General features: G+C 42.6%; 1 protein-coding gene across 1 annotated transcript in view; it reads right to left on the reverse strand.

Annotated features, from left to right (window-relative positions):
• Window positions 1-818: 818 nt before the first annotated feature.
• gdnfa (glial cell derived neurotrophic factor a) overlaps window positions 819-20,388 on the reverse strand; it is a gene marked incomplete at both ends in the record, with an annotated part of 35,709 nt that continues 16,139 nt past the window's right edge. The window contains 2 exons of the mRNA XM_079179382.1: window positions 819-1,366; window positions 4,613-4,843. Coding sequence (XP_079035508.1) covers window positions 819-1,366; window positions 4,613-4,843 — 779 coding nt within the window. The remainder of the gene's footprint in view (window positions 1,367-4,612; window positions 4,844-20,388) is intronic.

The raw sequence follows: 20,388 nt of genomic DNA on the forward strand, positions 1-20,388 counted from the left end.
GGATTTGTGGGCGAGTGTTTCGCAGTTCTGGATCACCTTTTCAGATTTTGCTTGAGAAAATGCTCCACAATGGCAACGTCGAGGACAAACAAAGCTTTCAAATAAATAAGAAAAATGACAATTTCTTTCATAAAATGGATTGAAATAAATAACAATAAGTTAATTCCCATCTTAATAAATATACCTCTTACACACACGTGTGTATATATATATATATATATACATATATATATATATGTATTTATGTATGTATATATATATGATTGGATTTTATGTAGATGTAGCGTTGCAACAAAAAGTCTTTGCTGAACTCCGCCGTGGTATTTGTCATCCCCTGGCTCTGAATGTAAATGTCAACATCCAGACTGTGCAGTGAAAGTAATTTAGATTGCAGCTGATTATACTCCTCAAATCTCCACGTTCATCTGAAGTCTTAGGAGCAGCTATGGAAAAACTGATGTTCCTGGGAAAATGAATTCCTCCGGAGGAAAAAAAAAAAAACAAGCCGACTTAGTCAGTTTTCTTCACTCTCACCTTTTTTTCAGACGGCACGGTTAGTTAGCAAAGTGTAACAGTCTCGTTTCTCCTGCATATACTGGTCAGGGGTTCTGAAGGACTGAGCATGGACTGTCAAAGTTGAATGTACAGTTTGCTTTTTTTTGAATGGCTGTCCCATTGTTTTTGACTGCCAACAGCAATACGAGTCAATACACTCCCTTTTTCCCCGACCAGGTGTGACCTTAGTCCAACAGAGATCCCACCAGCCGGGGGAAAGTGATCCTTAGTTCACTGATGTAGATCTCTCGCCTGTCACTTCATCAGACACAGGCACACTTCCTGGCAGAATGCTTCTTCAGCGTGTGATACACTACATTGTCGTCCAAGAAGGATAAGTCGTCGTCGAAAGCGATTGGCCGACAGCAGGTGCGGGAGGGTGTGTCCTTGTCCAGCTTCTTGTTGTGTGTGAGATTGTTGAGGATCTTGTCGTAGTTGGTCTCGGCCTCCACGCAGGGGCCGCTGCAGTACCGAAAGATCAGCTCCTCTTTAGTCTGGTAGCCCAGCCCCAAGTCTGTCACGTTGAGGTGGACCTCCTTTAGCAAGCAGCCTCGGGTCTGCACCGATATCCTGTCCCTCCCCTTCTCACCTCGCCCTCCTTTCCCGCCTCGTCCCCGACCACGCTTCCTGTCGCCATGTCCTCTCCTCTCGCCTCTCGCGCCTCCTGTGTTTGCCGCTCCCCTCTGTCTCTGCTCCCGCCGTGCCTTGGAGCCTCCGCTGGGCTCTGACGATCTCCGGAGTCTGCCGATGGTAGCCTCAATAAAATCCATTACATCATCAAACTGCTCCGGATAGGGACCCGCGATGTCATCTGAAAGATACGGAAGGAACACATTCCCTTATAAAGTTGGCATTAAAACAATATATCACAGACTTTCTGAGACGTCACCTCAACAGCATGGTAATCAATGATCTACTTCTTTCAAAGACTGTATGAGAAGATTAGATTGTACTTTAACAAATGAAACCACATTACGGGTATGACAACAATTCAGAACTAGAAATCTCAGCAAATGAACACATAAATGCATGTAAGTAAGAAAAGCAGTATATGGCATGTTTTGGTTAAGAATCAGCCCTCTGCATGTACAGTGCATTTTTACCATCTCACGTGCAGCCCACAGTACTTGATACTTGATTGAGCATGCTCATTGAGGAGTTTTAATTCATCTTTTTCAATTCATTCTTTATTGTTGTTTTTTTTTCAAATGTGTGGTAAACCCTAAGGCTGCACACAGTCCACATTGTTGGCTTGACTTTTCAATGTACCTTTACCCATTTCTAGCTAACATGACTGTAGCTAACTCAACACTTGGCAGATGGGTAATGGATATCCGTGGATAACATGATGGATCACTTCTGCTTGTGATATGATAAACGTTTAGTTACTGCATATTACATGGTGAACAGTCTGAGCAGATAGCCCCATATATTGCTATTTTTATTCCTGTCATTTCTTGTTAATTCCCAGGGAAAGTTTCCACCTTAAACATTCCCGGAACTTTGCACCCCTAGGTGAGATAAACAATAAATATGGAAACATGTCCAAGGTATACAACAACTTAGTATGTAACAACTGGCTCTGTCCAGCAGTAACACAATTCACCAACTAGCACCTCTAAAGATAATTAGTTGACGTGTTATATCTTGTTTAATCTGTAACAAATATGAGCGTGGTTATGATCTTCTCATTGAACTCATCCTAATTCTATACCGGCAAGTCAAACTACTCCTTTAAATGCACAAATACAGATGTGTACGTAACATGCGGAATTGAATAAATTCACTTCGGCCAAAGAAATCAGTACAGCAAACCATTCACACAAGTGTTGAGAAAATATGCAGACAACGTCCATAAATACTGAGAAATCCTCTTGAGGGATCAGAAACAGTGCATGCTGATTTATAGATTAGATGTCAGGCGGAGGAATGCAGAGAGCAGTCCAGAGTTGTTCTTATTGACGTGAGTGCAGGTGCCCTGCTTTGACTCTTTTCAAGATGGCTGATGGGGGATGAGTTGGAGGCTGAAGTTCAAAGGGTGTTGTCACTTCCACTTTGTTGTAGTCAAAGAAGAAGATTTGTACATGTGGGTAGACTTGATTTTGCATGAATAACCAAGGCCGGCACGCTGCCTACATTCGTTTTCAATCTCAGAGAGCCCGAGTCGTTAAAGGTTGTTCAGCTCTACATCTGCAGTTAACCACGTTTGCGTTCACACACACACCAATTGCCTGCGATGATACAGTAGGCACAGACCAATTACACCACCAAGAGAGACGCAGTGAGAGATAGTTTTTCCAGCCATTTAATTCGTTCATGGACGTAATTTGAGAATGCCAACACTTCAAAGGCCAAATAAAAAGGAAATCGTATGCTTTGGGTCATTTAGATGAAGCAGATTGGAGTCGAAAACTCAAAACATGCACCAGCTCAGCTCTCTCCGCCATCTGCTGCGAGCAGCGATGGGAACTGACTGCAAGTCTTGGACCCTCCTGTGTTACATGTTGATTCTATTATGGGGTAAAGTCTCTCCTCCTCCAATGCCTGAAGGTCTGGCAACAATGAACTATGAGTGCGAATCATGAAGACATATTGTTCTGAAGGGAATCAATTGGTCCGACTCTAATCACGTTACCTGCGTGCGTCTGTGCGTGTGAGTGTTTGGATGTGTGTCAGGGGAGCGATATCTGGCAGGTGGTGTTGTGGTTAACACAGCCTCCATATTGCAGTGTCACCTATCTCTGTTGTCCTACCTGTTCCTGTGGCAGCGCACAAGCCATCTGATCCGCCTGCGCTCCACAGTTGATTGGGCCGCTGCTCGTATATCAGGTGAGCCCGGGCCAATCTGTTTCGACACACCTGCCCTTTGATTTAGACACCTCCTATTATGTGTCAGCTGACAGGCAGGGTGGCTACAGTGTACACCTGCTGACAGACTGGGCCGGTGGCAGCCAAAGGAGCCAATTCAAGGTGCAAATTGTGCCATCATTTTGACTGAATACTACAATATCAGTCCCCTCGTGCAGCTGCATGCCTGCAGATTTGAGCCTCAAAAACGTTGATGTTACGCGCAAACCAACAGACCCATCCCCTTTTAGGGCTGAGGTTTTGTTTACACTGTTAGTGCATAGTTAATGGTCTTTGGTTACAAGCACATCAGTGATGTCACCGCGGTCCAAACAAGAATATGAGGTGGCAGGACAAACATTTGTCCAAATGTTCCATTCCTTATCTAGTTCTTGGCCGCGTCTACTTCTGCGTGAAGATGATACTGTGTCACTTTGATCCAAACAAAATAAATTCCTGCCCACTGTTGCTGTTAAAATGAACATAAACACAGAACTCTCACTCGGTGCTTCAAACTTTCCGGTGTTGTCCAGCCTCTCTTGCCTGCAATGTGGTTCACACACTGCCATCTCGAAAACCCATAATTTCTGACTTTTGACAGATGGGCAAAGGTCATGGGTCTCTATGTTTCAGAGTGGCAGAGGTGAACGTAAACAAAAGGGAGAAGGGGGAATGTGGAGAGCAACCTCTGAGATCAGAGCTGCTCATGCTCTTATTCATGCTGCAGGCCTGTTTTGACAAGTGCTGTAACCCACAGAAGCAATAAAAAAAACAAATTAAGATTCTATCTTCTATCTGATAACCTGCATGTCTGAGAGGCTTATCAATGTAGGACTCTCCACTGTTGGCTCAACCCACTGGCTATCACTTTACCTGCTGTTTCTCAAGTGTGATTAGTGTAAATTACTTGGCCAGCAAACCAATGGTGTCTGAAGGGCCCTTTTTTTACAAAATGCCACCTACAGTATGAGCTGTACATGCTGCCTACTGTTCCTCTCGAAAGTCAACACGTTGCATGACAATGAGATGAAAAGATGCCAGCTTCACTGTTTATGATTGAATGATTTAAATGATCATGTTATTAAATGGTTTGCACAAGCAGCGCAGATCATGACTAAAATGTGAAACCCCATGTGGGACAATAATCCGACATTTAAGACAGTGACTCCGCCTCACAAAAGATTTTGTCAAAACATGCCGCGTGCCTTACATTGATCCTCCATGGAGATCTCCTGCAGGTTGTGATCTTTACGCTGGAACGTTGGCTCTTCTTCCTCCACAGACAGGGACGCAGAATCACTGTAGCCGCTGGGGAAATAACGCCTCTTGGCTGGCTGAGTGTTTTGGTAGAGAGGCCGTGTAGCAACAGAGTTCAGGAGCAACAAACACGTGGCCAAAACATCCCATAACTTCATCTTAGACTCAGTTCCTATGAAGAAAGCTGCAAAAATAAGAGAGGCTCTTTCATTTCAAATGATAAGAAATAGCAATAATAAAGTTATCAAAACTCTGGTTTATAATGAAGTCAGCAAAGAGTTTGAAACAGTGTGGCCAGACCTGCCCTGACTCATTCTGTATTAATAACTGTGTCATCATGTCGAGAGGCTTTGAACTCCACTTCGTTTCTGTCTCATAGTGGAATTTGTTGTAAATATGAATATCAGCGTTACCCTACCAGGACGTTCTAAAATGGCCTATGTGCTTGATAATCTCAAGGTATCCCCAACATATAGAAATAAGGATACAAAGAAGAATGCGTAAATGTGTGCGTAAAAGTACTATGTTGGTTTAAAATTCCCAGCAGCCTCCTACTTATTCTCTATCGACCTATGAGGAATATTAGATAATATATTCATGTTGTTGTGAGGGCGAGCTCTTGCTACTTGTAATGAGGCACGGAGGGTGCGCCTTACACAAAAATGCGTTGGTTAAAGCACGCACCACACCGTGTTGGCAACGATAGCCTAAATAATGGTGTGAGTTGGCCAGATGGCGATCCCCAAAGCTTACGTGACTCTGTCTAATGGCATGTTGAGTCTGCAGTAAACCTAAACAGCTATGCATGGATAAATACTGTGCTTAAAAATGCCGTGCAAAAGTCCTAACAAATGCACAAGCTGCATTTTCATTTTAATTTGCTATTTCAACGAAAATTACTAAAGTGAGTCTCGTATTGCGCAAACATATTCTGAGGATATGAAGATATTTTGTTTTGAACTCTCAAATGAAAAAGAATATGTTGCTCCACTTACCTTAAATATGGCCCATGCAGACCTGAAACTCGCTTGGCTGTTAGTGTTAAAATCCAAAACAGAAAACGCGTCTCAGATAGTGTCCAAAGCTGAATTGGCTGCATGAATCGTTCAACAACCACAATCCGAAAATGTCCTTAAAACGAGTTCAAATTCGGTCTATCTCCCGATAGAAATAAAAAGCTAAAATACCACACCACTTGTTTTTTTCATTCTCCGATCCGGCAAAAACCACGCGTCTTCCCACACTTTGGAGTCCAAAGGTGGGTGTTGAAAAGAGCGTACCAAGTGCCACTGCGCCTTACGGGGTACAGTTGCAGTCGCTGATTAATTGGATGCTACGTTTCCACGTTGGAAATCCGAGAGAGTTCCACCATCTCCGATTGAGAGGAGTTCAATGAAGACATCAGCGTCTCCAGTGCAAAAGCAAGGCGCCAAAGGTCCAAAAATCTGTTTCCCAGGATGCAAGAAGCTCTTGTCTGCCTCTTGATAAAACAGTTAAAGCGCCGTTATATCCACAACTGCGTTAAATGTTCATAGTCGCCGACATATGACAATATGTTGACATGATAAACAACACAGATTGGGGTATTTATTCTCCATTTCTCCGGGTCAGATAGTGTTTATGCAGCTCGAAGAGTTTCCACACGCGTTGTCCTCATACTGGACTGAAGCGGGACAGATGTCTGCGCATAACACCGCACCGCGCGCAGAGGGCAGTTTGGAGAGATTTATAGTTAAGTGCGCTCTGACGTATAGGGCAGTTGGTGTCCGCCCCTTATATATCCCCGCAAGAGCAAACGGAGGTCCACAAATATTTCTCCAAACCTCTCCTGGAGCCCCGTTTGGAGGAGCGCAGTTTTCAGATGTCTTTGGGATTATGTCACACATCCTGATGTCCTCGGATTAGATTTCAGTATACGCGGAATGCGATTTGGAGATGTTGTGTTGCGATGCATGTTTCTAACCTGATCTCCGCGCTCTCTTTGCGCGCCGGTGTCATGTTCCGTCTGATGGCCACACACATCTCAAATTTGAGTCCCACTTCACTTGCTATTTACTAGAACATATTTGTAAATACGCCAGAGGAGCAATTTGGGGCAGAGTGAACACTTTGTTTTAGCCCATATGTTGGTAATGTATTCCACTCCAGATTTATTACATAGAAATGTATCTCATAGGAGTGTCTGGTCATTCAATAAGCACTTTCTTGTCAAGGTGAGCCTGGGGCAATACCGCACAGACCACACAAAAAAGGACTCTGAACCGGCTAAGATGTGGTACCTGAGAGGCTTTCCATCGCCCTTCATGATTTACAAGCTATACACTCGCCTTTCATCTTCGGCACAACTGAATTCCACAAGCTACCCAGTCCTTTAAGAATTAAACTCATTTTTTTTGTGCATGTGCCAGAAGAGACCGACTCCTTCCAACAACTCAACGCCTGCTTTTCCAAGAAGCTTTCTGGTTTTAATTTAACATGTGAAATGCTGCTAAAGATGGCTGTTCAATAAAAGGATAGAAATCCCAGCATTGACACTTTAAGTCCGCGCTGACTTATCTGTTAGTCAGAGGTATTACGGCTCATAGATATGTGTATACTCATGGGCTGAAGCTTCTTGTCAATACATGTTTTCTTTCAAGCATTTATGTGCGCCCTACCCATACTTAAAGTATCTGCATGGTACAGGGCCAAGTCCTAATTGTATGGATTCCTTTCCATCATGTTCTCACATGGTTTCATTGTGGTAACCGACAGCTACTGGTGTTTTGTTTGTTGTGACAGAATCCTCTGAATTCATATAATTAGTTTTTGTACATTTATGGTAACTTGGCTCTGACTTCCACCTTATTTCATATAGTTTAGCTTTGTTCAATAGCAGAAATATCTCTGGTGTTTAGAATAAGTTGGTGTTTAGTCTGTAGGACACAGATTCCCTGGTGACATTCTTCTGTTATTACTGTCCTGCTGTTACAGGACCAGATCCTCTTCAACTTCCTTTCCCCTCGAAACTATTTTAATTGGACACTGTCTTAGAATAGTAATGTAATTGGAATTGTCTGTATATGTCTTTAATTATCTTTTTTTTATATTGTTGTCCTCTTCGTTTTAAAGGGGAACATATCATATTCATTTTTAGTTTCAGAACTGTATTTTTGGGTTTCTACTAAAACATGTTTACATGCTTAAATGTAAAAGAAACACATTATTATTCTCATGGTGTCCGTCAGAATATAGCCGTTCTGACTGAATTGGGGGGGGGGGGTCATTCTAATAAGCCTGCATGTGACACAAAAAGAGGAAAGAAAATCTGAATTGCAGGTTGGATCACATGTTTTGTGATCTAAGCAGCCCAGCACAGCCCAGATTGTGGTTTGTCAGGCACTCCAGATCACCAAATGTATGTGCACAAGCACTGAAAAGGTGAGTTTCTCATGATATCATACAAGTTCCATACATAACTTTTAATTTATTAACCAGGATGTTTTGTGCATGAGCTGTTCTGTCATACCTGAATGTGAGTCATAATGCTTCCTGCACTCTTGCCCTCACTGAGGCGTCTCACTAGTTCAGGGTAAGTGGACAACTCAGCTCCACTATAACTAGATTTATACAAATCAAATGAAGAACAACAGGGTTCACCGGGAATATTAAATTGTTCAGAAAACAGCTTTGTGCAACATTTCCATGCCAGTGCATGCTGGGATAGCCTCCAGGCTCCCATTAACAGGAATACGCAGGTGAAAAGAATGAATGAAAAGAAAACCTTACTCACATAAACAAGCTCGAAAGCATGAATGTAATGTGAACTGGCAGTACTTTACAGTACATTATAAAATTGAGTCATTTGGAAGCAGAGCAGAGTGTCTCTGGTTCTTCAAGGTTATTTAAAGTTCATCAGGAGACGTAGGAACTGAGAAATCTAAAGCTACAAATACCTGTTTTATTTGTTATTTAGATGTATAAATAAATACACATACTGTATTCAACTTTTAAATGTCTTATTTAATGCTATATGGCTGTATTAATAGTCATTGATGGAAAGCACTTTGATTCTATTTGTAGAGGAATATCACAAAGCTGAAACAAATTAACTAGAATGAGTAAGTTAATTAACAGAAATGACTATAATACTATGATAATGTTTATGATAATGGAGCAATAAAGACAATAACAAGCAATATTAAGACATCACCTGAACAAGAACGGACATTTTACACGAACATTTTATCGACTCAATGAATAATTGGAAAACTAATCAGAGGGATAATCGATACAAAAGAAAAATACAGATTTCATTTTAGCATAATCTAGATTTATTTGTCATACTGTAGAAAGCAAAATAATTGCATTAGAAACAACAGTCCGTGGTGGATCCTCATTTCCCGCATTACTGTGTCTGTCAATGTCTGTTTGCTAGCATAAGACACATTTGTCAAATGACTGGAGCAGATCTCACATAGGAGATGTTTTTACACGTCGCCGCATATGACAGCTCCGTCCAGGACACAGCCTGCTCAGAGATGGGACAGACAGAGGCCGTATTGTTTATTGATATCTTGCAGCAGTGTCACCAAAGGATTCCTCTGTGACCCTCCTCTGTCTCATCCAGGCAGAGTCGAGAAGATAATGGTCCCCGAAAATAGAACCATCTCACAGAGTTCCTTTATGCGAGAGAGAGCGCTGCACAGCCCGGGGGGAGTCATCAGTCCCCTGAGCTGAATGCTTGAGTGACGATAATAAATATTAATTTGTTTGGAGGAGAAACATGAGTAAGCTGAACGAATCACCGCCGCATGGGGTGTGAGGAAGAGACGCGTCACTCCCACAGAGGAGCCCTCTTTCATTATCTGTGCCACTGACTGACTGACTGACTGGACAGGCACCTTAATGTTTGATGCCAAGCCTCCACAGAGCAATGACAGGCCCTCATATGGAAATAGCAGTGATTCCCCAAAGAGTTTATAATATGAACATATAACACAAACAATCCAGATCAATGCAGCTGTTTCAGCTTAATATGGAATTGTAAAACTTAATATGAAACAAATGATTCTGTGAGTCACTATTGCATGTAATATGCAAAAAAGTGGAAAAAAGTGGACCATCTGTAGGCTGGGTTGATATGTTTTATTACAACTTCGCAACGTCTTTTGTGAACAAAGACAAAAGATTTCAACACACTATGCAATAAATATAACTCAGTGGGAGAAAAAAAAAAAATCCACCAAAGACTAACAACAATTCATTGAAAGCGTTATTGTGATCTAGATGATGAACAGGCTGAGTTCCAAAGGTCTCAAGAGATCCTCAGGGTACAACTTCATCCGTATTTTAATAGTCAATTGTATTTAAAAAGGTTGTGGTACCTATTGAAACTACAATGGTGATGCTGGTGTGGGACACCTTTTGCTTTCACATGTTACAGGTTATCAGTAACAAGTGAGCACCCTTTAGAATACAATACATAGATATTGTTGCAGACCAGCTGCATCCCTTCATGGCCGAATAGTGGCGTGTTTGTATTTGGAATTTTCCCCCAGAATGAATTAAAACACTGTCACTAGCACATGTCAACATAGGTCTCAGGACATGACAGTGACTTTGGCTTATACCTCTGCTCTGCAGTTTACTTTGAAAAAGCAGCAAGGACTCTGTGTGGTTATTGAAGTCATTGAGTATAGTAAGAACATGACCCGCATGAAACTTTTCTAGCCTCTTGTTCAAAGCCGAACAAAAGGAAAACCAGACACTGTCTTGAATAGCCGGGCTGGCCGTGTGCGCTTTAAGTGCATGTGAGCGTGCCCCGCTGGCTAACTTATGGCCACCGTTATGCACTGCTCTCATGTGGCGGTTACAGCTGATAACGCTGTCTTGGCAGAAGCGTAGCACCCATCCTCTGGTTGCCCCTCAGGTAAACACCGTCAGCTCGGCCAACGCTGTTGCTGTCACCGTTTTTTTAAATATATAGCAAGTTGAACCTTCTGATATATTTAGTGTCGAGAAAAAACGGTCTTAATTTAATTTAGGGATTTTAGGATTGCAGTATATTATCGAGATTCTCCTTTCATTGTCCACCCAATGCATGGCAAGCTCAAACTCCGCATCATTGTCCCTTTTTGCCAATCATGACAGTAGCCTCTCATTATGTATTCTGCATGTAGTTGTGTGCGAGAGTGCCGGTTTCCTGCCAGAGTGAGCTCAGCTGTCAGCAGACACAGAGCCCCCGGATCAACCCTGGCACAGAGACGGAGAGACGGAGCAGGTAGGCAGGGCAGATACCGAAGCTTTCAGCTGATCCATTAGGACATGCTACAATTCAGATGTGGCGGGCCGCCAAATGCCCAGCCATTGTGGCATTCAGAGCAGTATTCCCATCCGTTTCAGTCATTGCTCAAACATTTTATGAGTATTTCTTGGCATCATACACACATAGATTGTATGCATGCAAAAGTATGTGCTTGCTGGAGTGTGTGTGTGTGTGTGTGTGTGTGTGTTTGACTTTGCGTGTGAGCGAGTGTGTGTAAATGAGATCACTTGGTACTATCAAAGTGCAGGCAGGACTATGACACTGTTATAAATAGAAGGGAGGAAGTAAGGAAGGTTAAATCTCTCAGACACAGATACTAAATGTGTAGAGAGAGGGAGCCATTTGAAAAGCCGCATGTCCTTTTAGGCTTATTTCACTATGTATATTTACATTGTGTACATTTTGGGGCGTTCTCCCTCGCTATACAGTGTAAACAGTGGGCCGTCACAGTAATTCAGCTTTCTTGTCAACTATAAGGTCTGATTTGAAAAGTTGAAACAACTCTGTTTCCCCTCTTAGGGTCAATGCAGCATCAAGGCTTAGCTTGTCATTACATCGCAATAGCCTCCAGATAGCTGCACGCTGTGTGAACAGCTTATTATTGGTCCAGGGGCGAATTATCACCTCACGACCAAATGGGAATCCAGTAAGCTCGCTCCCACGGACCAGTGCCTTCATTGGGCCGTGATGAAAATGATGAATTCAAGGTTCTTCGAGTGGAGTACAGCGCTGAGAAAGTTATTGACCTGTAAGCATTTACAACACTGCTCCCTGCTATTTTTTATTATTTTTATACAATTCACAAATACTGCTGAAAGATATTGCCCCTCACTACAAAAGGGCTGGACAGGTGGGATGCATAGATTGACTCTGAGATGCACTTGGGACATCTTGGCAACTGCCCCAACCCTGAAGACATCCAGGCGTGTCTGCATTCAGCTGTCTGCATGACAAAAGATGGATTGAAATAAGGAATTTCAGAGGATATGTGTGCATGTATTCTATATTGTGTGGTCGGATGTATCTCCAAACATGCACACAATGCCTACAGACACAGCGAGGATGGTCTGTGGTTAGGCTGATAGGGTTGCTCCACTCTTTAAATTCAGCCCTCCAGCATCGCTCACTGCAGCCTGTAATCCTGACCGCCGACATCTACCTGGCATGACTTTGACCCCTGACTTTTGGCAGCTGTCGGTGGCGCCCCTCGCCGAAGACTGGACATGTGGGATACTAGCGCTCCTCCCAAAGGTGGCACAGTGTCAGTCTCTTTGCTGGCTTTACGGTTTTTAGCATTCAAAGAGCGTCCGCCGGGGGCCTCCTCTTACTGTGTTACTAAACAAACAGGGCTGGCGAAGTGCTGATCACGACCACTGAGCAATGATGTAAAGCTCCCTTGGGGAAGGGACACGGTTACGTTGCTTGTTGTCCGTTTGCTTTGCGTATCTGTATCGGTTTACAGATTTGAACGGAGCTATTTTGATTATAACCTCTAGCCTTCAAGCCCGCTCGCCGGACAGCTCTGCTAAAAGTGTGGCGCACAAAGCTGGGTCTTGACTTTCACAAAGCTTCCCTGTCCCCAACGTAACAAGGTCACACTAATTGGAGAAGGAAGTGTTGAGGATGTCTTTGGGAAGGAGCGGCAGAGTCAGAGAGTGACAGCAGAGAGGGTCAGATCTTGTTTCTGCTCTGGTTCCCTGTTCTAATCCAGCCTGGTATGTGTTGAGATCAGAGCAGGTCCCTTTCACCGCAGCCATCCGGTGGCTGTTGCAGTGGGGACTTGCTAAGTCCCCATTTCCTTTACTGCTGCAAATTCGTTTGGAGAAAGCACTCGATGACAGCCCGGCACATGGCTCGTGCCCGGGGAATCAAGTTCACTGAAAGGAACTTAAAATGAAGTGACCCAACAAGAGAAACAGTCCCACAGACCATTTCAGGTCCTAACCCCTAAGAAACATGGCACTGGACAGCTGTGTGTTCCCCTTGATGTATTTATGTCAGCCGCTTACATAAATACACTGTGACACACGTGCACATTCACACTCATACGCGTGGGCCTGTGTGTGTGTGTGTGTGTGTAAATGTGCGCGCTCACACAGGCACAGTGACACACACTAACACACACAAATGCATACGGTGACACTCGGACGCACACACCGAGGCACAGACACACACATCGTGCTCCCTGTCAGTAATACCCAGAGGATATTATGTCTCTCTCAGCAGACTGGACAGTTGATCAGAGCAGCATGACCACATGGTCACTTTGATGTAAATCACGTAGTGCAGTCACCTTGAACATTGTTTGAAAAACATTTCCCATGGTTTATTTCTCCTTATATATATATATATATATATATATATATATATATATATATATACACTGTAACAAATTGCTGTAAAAATACAAGAAATTCTCAACAGCAAGGTACTGTTCTTCGTAAATACAGTTGAATACAGTTAAATCCAGCAAAAGTTGAGGCCTTGGAAGAAAAAAAAAATTAACAGCAGCTACTGTCCAATCTTGCAGTATACTACAGTATTTTTTCCTTTTTCAGTTGACTAAGCCCGCCCCTTACTCTTCAACAGCACACGGCATCAAGTATCTACTGCTTAGTTAGCACATAGTCAACCTAAAGAAAATGAACAGAAAGCTTTAGATATCATAGACCGGTGATTTTATTCAGGATGGAAGAATAATAATAAGAGGGAATTTGAGAAGACGATTTTCAACGGACTGTGACCGAAGCACCGAAGCAGACCGAGCACCACCTGCTGCTTCAGCTCGCCTACAAACACGCAGCGGACACCGTCCATCCTGCCCCTGTGGCTCACTGAACAAGGTAATTTAGATGTTATCAAAGTTAGCATGACCGTGTTCAGTCATTTTGTGTTGAATCTACATTGTATTGTACTGATTTTTTGCCGATAACGTGACTTGTTGCATGCTAACATGCTAACGAGCGGTGCTTGCAGGACAGCGACTGCTGCAGTAGCTCGCGCGGTTCACTGTGCATACGTGGTGACCCGTGTGTTAGAAAAGAATGGCATGCGATCTACCGGCACTGCCGGTCGATCGCGATCGACGTATTGGGCACCCCTGCTCTTGATTGACAACATATCGTTATTTTTTTTGTTGTACCGCGTTACCAGCGAGAGTTATTTCATTTTCATAGATACCTGATTGAATTTGTCAGCAATTGAATCAACAAGCTGAGTTAATATATATATATATTTGATATGGTTTCAGAACATTAACTATAATTGTTGTCTGCATTAGTTGCTGGTGACGCTGCTTGATAAGCATTGAAGCCACGTCGTCTGTGAAGGCATCCAGCCAAGCTTCATCACGTTGCTGCTGCGGTTTTCTCCAGCTACGATGTGTTCAACTTGCAATACCAAGAGGAAGCTGCAAGGACACTGGAGTTTGTTCAAAGGTAAATCTTCTGCAGTCTTAAATATTATTTGGATATTTTTCTGAAGGTTAATATGTTGCAACATGATTGAGCTTGTAGCCTTGATGTGAGAACGTGTAGAACAAAAATCAGACCTTGTATGTTCACATTTTTTGCTTATATGAAATATTCAGACATATGTTAGATGAAAATAAGATTATTCTCTCATTGTTAGTAGACACAGAGGTCAGAATACTTGTAATTTGTATTTGTTTATTCCAATGGGGTTCAGTATTAAGTGTGAATACTCTTTACATACCACACCTAATATATATATATGCTTTCTCTGTTATTTAGGCGCTTCATTGGTCTCAACCTGGAAAGGGGGACAAAGGCCAACCAGGGGAAGGTGGTGTCCAGAAAGACAGGGAAGCTGGTCCAGAAGAAGGCAGGAGCTGTCAATCCCCATGTGGCCACCCTCATAAAAAACCTCCTGGACTTTGAGTGTGGCTTTATGTAGTCCACAGCACATCTCCACATAGGAGGAAGGAGAGGTAGCCCACACTGCTGGTGTTCTTTTTTCCTTTTAAGGTAACACGTTTCAAAATTGCATTCTGTTCAGTTCTATCGAGTTGTCTCAAACGTGCAGTTCCAGATTTGTTCTTTTACTTGCTTTCTATTACACTAATGACCATAACTAAATAAAAAAGTGATACTGAAGGCGGGGTACATTTAGTAAACTATAAGAGTTGTATATAGATTGTTGCGAATCTGTTTAACATGATACAGTGTTCTGGTCTGATTGTATTGTACAATAACGTAATTACTGACAATGTTTTTTGTTCTAATTTACTTTAATGAATACAATTTTATATGGTGCTTTTAATATTTGTATTTTGCAAAAATGTGATCACTGTAAAATTGTCAGTTATTGAATGTGTTTGACACTGCATTGGCTTTAATAAAAGCTTTTTAATGTAAGGCCATCTCTTGTTTGAGTCGTTTCTATGCTCGCAATTTTCAGGGGTTTTATTTTGAAATGTAACATTTTAAATCATTAGCTTCTAGCAGTGTCATACTGTAAATACATTCTACGGTAATGAACTGTTCATGCATTTTCTATACAGCACTGTACTGTCATACTTTTTTACAGTATGAAACCGTTGTTGTACATTACAGTAGGTATGCTGTAGAATTACAGTTAGAAGCTGGAGCCTGTAGCTGCCAGCTCTTTACTGTAATTTAACGGGGAAATTTGTTACAGTGTATATATTGTGTGTGGATTTTATAGGCAAGTGTGTTTCACAAAATGCCAGAAAAGATTAAAAATACAGTTACACCAGTTGCACTGTATGAAGAACAACTTCATTGTGAGACCAACAAGAAATGTATTAGTAATCTGCCAGTGACTGGCTGCCTTTTCACACATTCAGGTTAGACATTTTATAATGACACAATACACACCAACAACCGAGCGTCATTTACAAATTCTGCATAAATGAGTGGGACTCTAATACTTCTGACCCATTAAGATCTGGGTCATAACTGGCCAATTACTGCTTTATGGTGAATTATTTCCTTTAAATGGATTGACTTTGTCTTTTCACGCTGAAGTTATAATCCTGCGTTGTACAATAATGCTCACCAACACACACGCACACACACACAAAGTTGCACACTCACACTCCAACACTGCAAGCAGAATACACACAAATACACAAATGTGTAGAACATGGCTCACACACTGCTCGGGTTAGAAGTTCAGACTTTATCTGGGGCCACCCATGTTAAAATGTATAAACTCATGGTCCTGCCAGGCAGTCGAAATGCATTAAGGACACATGTGGACGGACGGGAGGCGAACTTTACCAGCTCTGAGAAATATGACTCATGATTATGCTAAACAGGATGTGGCGTTTCCCTGTGTTTCATATTTCACTGCTTCTAAATGACATTACCACTCCGACATGGACTCGAGTATAAGGAGTATTAGCGCACATTATTACTGGACAAACGCTGCTCAGTTGTTCTTGTAATGAAAAGAGAGGCGAGTCAAATGTGGCGGCAACCTTGAACTTTGTTTCATGAATAGCACATAACAAGAGGCTTACAATAACAAACAGAACGGAGCTTACAAAGAGACAATTGGATGTAATCCCACGATAATCTAATCAGTTCACTTGGGAGTAGAGGTTATGGGAAAGTTGACTTGCAGTGCTTATTTACTTCCAAGGTCAAATAAATTAGCGATATCTACCAGTTGTAAAGGTGTATCCTTGGATCCGAGATCAAATCGGCTGTAATGTGACATCAGATATGAACTAATTAAACTGTTTATTATAACCTTGGTGGATATTGTATCTCATTAACAAGAAAGTAAACCTGCTATCCGTCTCCAAGCTAAACTAATGTAATACCTAGATGGAGAAATGTTTAACCTTTTTTTTTTTTTTAACTCTTCAGACACAGTGGTGGACCTGTGTAGATGTGTCGGATCGAGTATTGATGACACTTTCCAGTGTGAACTGCTGATAAAGAGCCGATAATTAGGAAAAGGGATGCTGTGAGAATTTATCATCATTATCAGGAAATGGAGGTCAGGTTTATTTGGTAATCACCATGGTGTTTGGCTCCAAGGACAAGACGTATTTGTACACGGCAAGGCAGTGAGTCATTCAGGGCAGAGAGAACCTTTCAAACTCTTTTCATTCGTTGGTTTGAGTCTCTACCTGATAGCTGAAGTATCTGGAGACATACACTTGGGTTCATAGGTCAAGGTTCAGGTGTCAGGCGTTGAAATGCTCAGGGCATACTTTTGTCTAGCCTCTGAGAAAGAAAATCCGAATTTTAAAGTGTGAATATTTATATATATATACACACACTTTCATTTCATCCCAATCCTAGGATTTTATTCATGACGGCTCTGATGACAGACTTTAGGAGGCTGGCGAGACGCACGACAACACATGAACTTTATCATGACTGTAACAAGATAATCTGGCCTCATATCACACATCGCTCCCATTCCGAGACACTTTATCAGTTTAAGCCCGAGTCTGAAAACACTACAGCTGTCTCTTTGACCTGTGACAGGCGATCTCACTGCAGGTTAGGATGCTGAGTCGGTTCATGTTACTAACAATTGGCATGTGCAACGTTTGTGTGAAGAATCACCAGCAACACCGTTGACGCACTGAAGCAGCTGAGCAAACTATGAATGAACGACAAATGGATGTGACAGATAGATAGATATATGGCTGTATGGGTAGCCAGACAGGTGATGGATAGATAGATAGCCAGGCAGATCCATGTAAACGTGCTTTAGATATCAAAGTGGATGCTACAATCTTGCAGACTGCATAGCATTAAAAAAGTAAGAGAATACAGTGAATGTAATTTCCGGTATGGCAAGTTCAGAGCTTCACCTTTTGTGTTGAATAATAGGTCAGCCGAAGGGTCAATTATCCAACTCTTAGTGGGGATCAACACACTCATGCGTTCCTTTAGAACTGTTTTTCTGCTCTTTAAAAAAAAAATACAGTTTTCAGGGGGACAAGGGCGCAGGGGGCAACGCTTTTGGAAGGGGACGACGATCATATTTCCAATACATTTCTTCTGAGAACAGAAGAGCCTTCGTACCTGTCGCAAGTGTAAAACAGAGAGGTGTCAAAAGTGAAACGCGATCGGACGTATCTGACAAAGGGGAAACTGCTGTGAGGGATCAGTTCAGAGAGAGAAAGACCCCGCGTCCCCACAGCAGATGGGAGCTTTATCGGTTGTGGCCGGGGGCGCAGGGGAGCCAAAGAAGAGAGACGCGAGACCACAAAAAAAGGCTGGAGACGCGGCTGGACTGTGACACATGTCCCACTGCGGAGGGGGATTTCACTCACCTGGCCTTTGGTGTGTCATCGTGTTACCACTCCTGTCATGAGCCTCCACCCTGTCCGCCTGCGCTGTATTGTTCTGTACTGCATGTGGACAAGGGAATAAAAAGAGAATAGATAATGAAAAAGAGAGTAGGCCAGGCAGTGGGAGTGAGCCACATTTGGGCCCTTTGTTGGTGCTGTATCTTTTTTTTTTGTTGAACAATGCTAAAGTGAGGGATAAAGCTGATCAAAGGGTCGTGTATGATTGCTCTGGTGGGTGTTGAGGATCATTAGTTGGGAAGGCAGTGAGAGCGAGTAGAGAAGGGGGGGGTGGGGGGGGGTCTGATGTGTCACGGAAGAGGGAAGAAAAATGATGCTGCAGAGGAGGAAGCTCATCAAACAGTGCTATCATGCTTCATCGTGCAGATATTGAAAAGACACACCTGAGGACCGCTCACTGAATACCACACCTGGTTTTCGTCCAATGTCACCATCTGTCCCTTTCAAAGCAGCTACATGCAAAATCCCGCTTCTGTGTCGGACATCAAGACGTTTCATAGCTTTAATGACAGCTACTGTTATTTTCGCACAATGTGAGAGAAAGGGAGCGTGTTTGTGTGAGGATCTGAGGGGAAGAGAGTGCCTTATAGTCATAACACACCCCAGATGTGCTTAAGCCCCAAATAAACAATGGCTAAAGCCAGTTTTACTGCGTTCAGTCCTATTTATACTGATGTAAAGGCAAGCCTTCACTTGCACTGTGAAGAAATTGTGCATCCTCAGAATCTAACAGATCACAGAGCGGAGGTGAAACACTAGACAGCTGACCAGATACACCGCGCAACAATTTGAACAACGGGGAAAATTAAATACGCAGAATTTACACAGAGGTGCATGTGCTTCGACTTTGAACGCGACAGTGTTTTGTCTGAGGTATTTATAATATAAACAAACTCTGTAACAAGCAAGTATATAAAAGTAACACTTAGAAACATGAGCCACTCCGAGCTCAAAGATGACTTGCGCAGTCCCAAAAACCTCAACGTCAAATACCTTTGTAATGGAGCTGTTTTAACTAAAAAAAGGACTGTGCGCACACACACACACACACACACACACACACACACACACACACACACACACACACACACATGTAATTGTATGTGCATGCACGCTAAAGTGGACCTTGGGGTTCTTTACGTGGAGACTGAGGGAGAGAGCTGTGTGCCAGCCTGCTGGAGGTGCCGCGAGATCAAGAACAGTTCACCCCCGGGTGGTAAAGCTAAGCTTTCAGTGGGGGGTAGAGGTCACAGACACTGGAGTGGTCACACACGTGTCAGAACACTATTTACAACTGGAGAGGCCCACCGTAGACCACCTACATCTTCCACTACAATACTGTAAATCTGCAGGAGGTGCTGTGCTTCAGGATCCACTAGGTGGTAGTGAAGCTCCATAAACGGCATCTCTTCATCGTGACATCCTGACATGAATGGCTCTTATCATCAGTCAAGAGACAGTATATCTGTAGCATATCTGAACTCTGAACCTCTACTATAATCTTTTCCTCGTTAAATAAAGCAAACCGAGAAGAAATGAGAGGACGTGCACAGACATTCATCCGCTGTTTGAAATGAAACCATAAAAGTGTGGTTGGACACAGCTTCAGATGCACAAGTGGCCGTGCGTGTTTGTGCATAACTATGTTGTTAATTTGAAACGCGTCCGTAACCTTTGGGATCCTGTTCAAGGTGGCAAAAGACTTCAGTGAGGCTAACGGTATTGGAATGTGTACAAGTAGTCTTGTGCAGTGAGTTATACTAAATCTATTATTCCATTTTTTTTAAAATAGAACTAAAATGTCTGCAATATGAGAGCATCATCTCTCTTTGCAGTGCCATGAATATCTTTCGATCCCTTATCTGTATACTATCCTATAATCATACTCAGTTGAACTCGTCCAAGTCCTCTAATTCTATGTTTGGTTAAAAGACATGCTGTGCATTGCTGTAGATGCAAGCTACAGACACGTGCAGACCAGATGACATATAACTTATTTATATGCCAACAATGGCTAATGTTTTGTTTTAACAAATGAAATGTATAAACTGTGTAGTAAACGTGTCCAATAGATGATCAGATCAAATGATGCTGACATTTT

The sequence above is a fragment of the Pholis gunnellus genome (assembly GCF_910591455.1).
Source record: "Pholis gunnellus genome assembly, chromosome: 18".
NCBI lineage: Eukaryota > Metazoa > Chordata > Actinopteri > Perciformes > Pholidae > Pholis > Pholis gunnellus.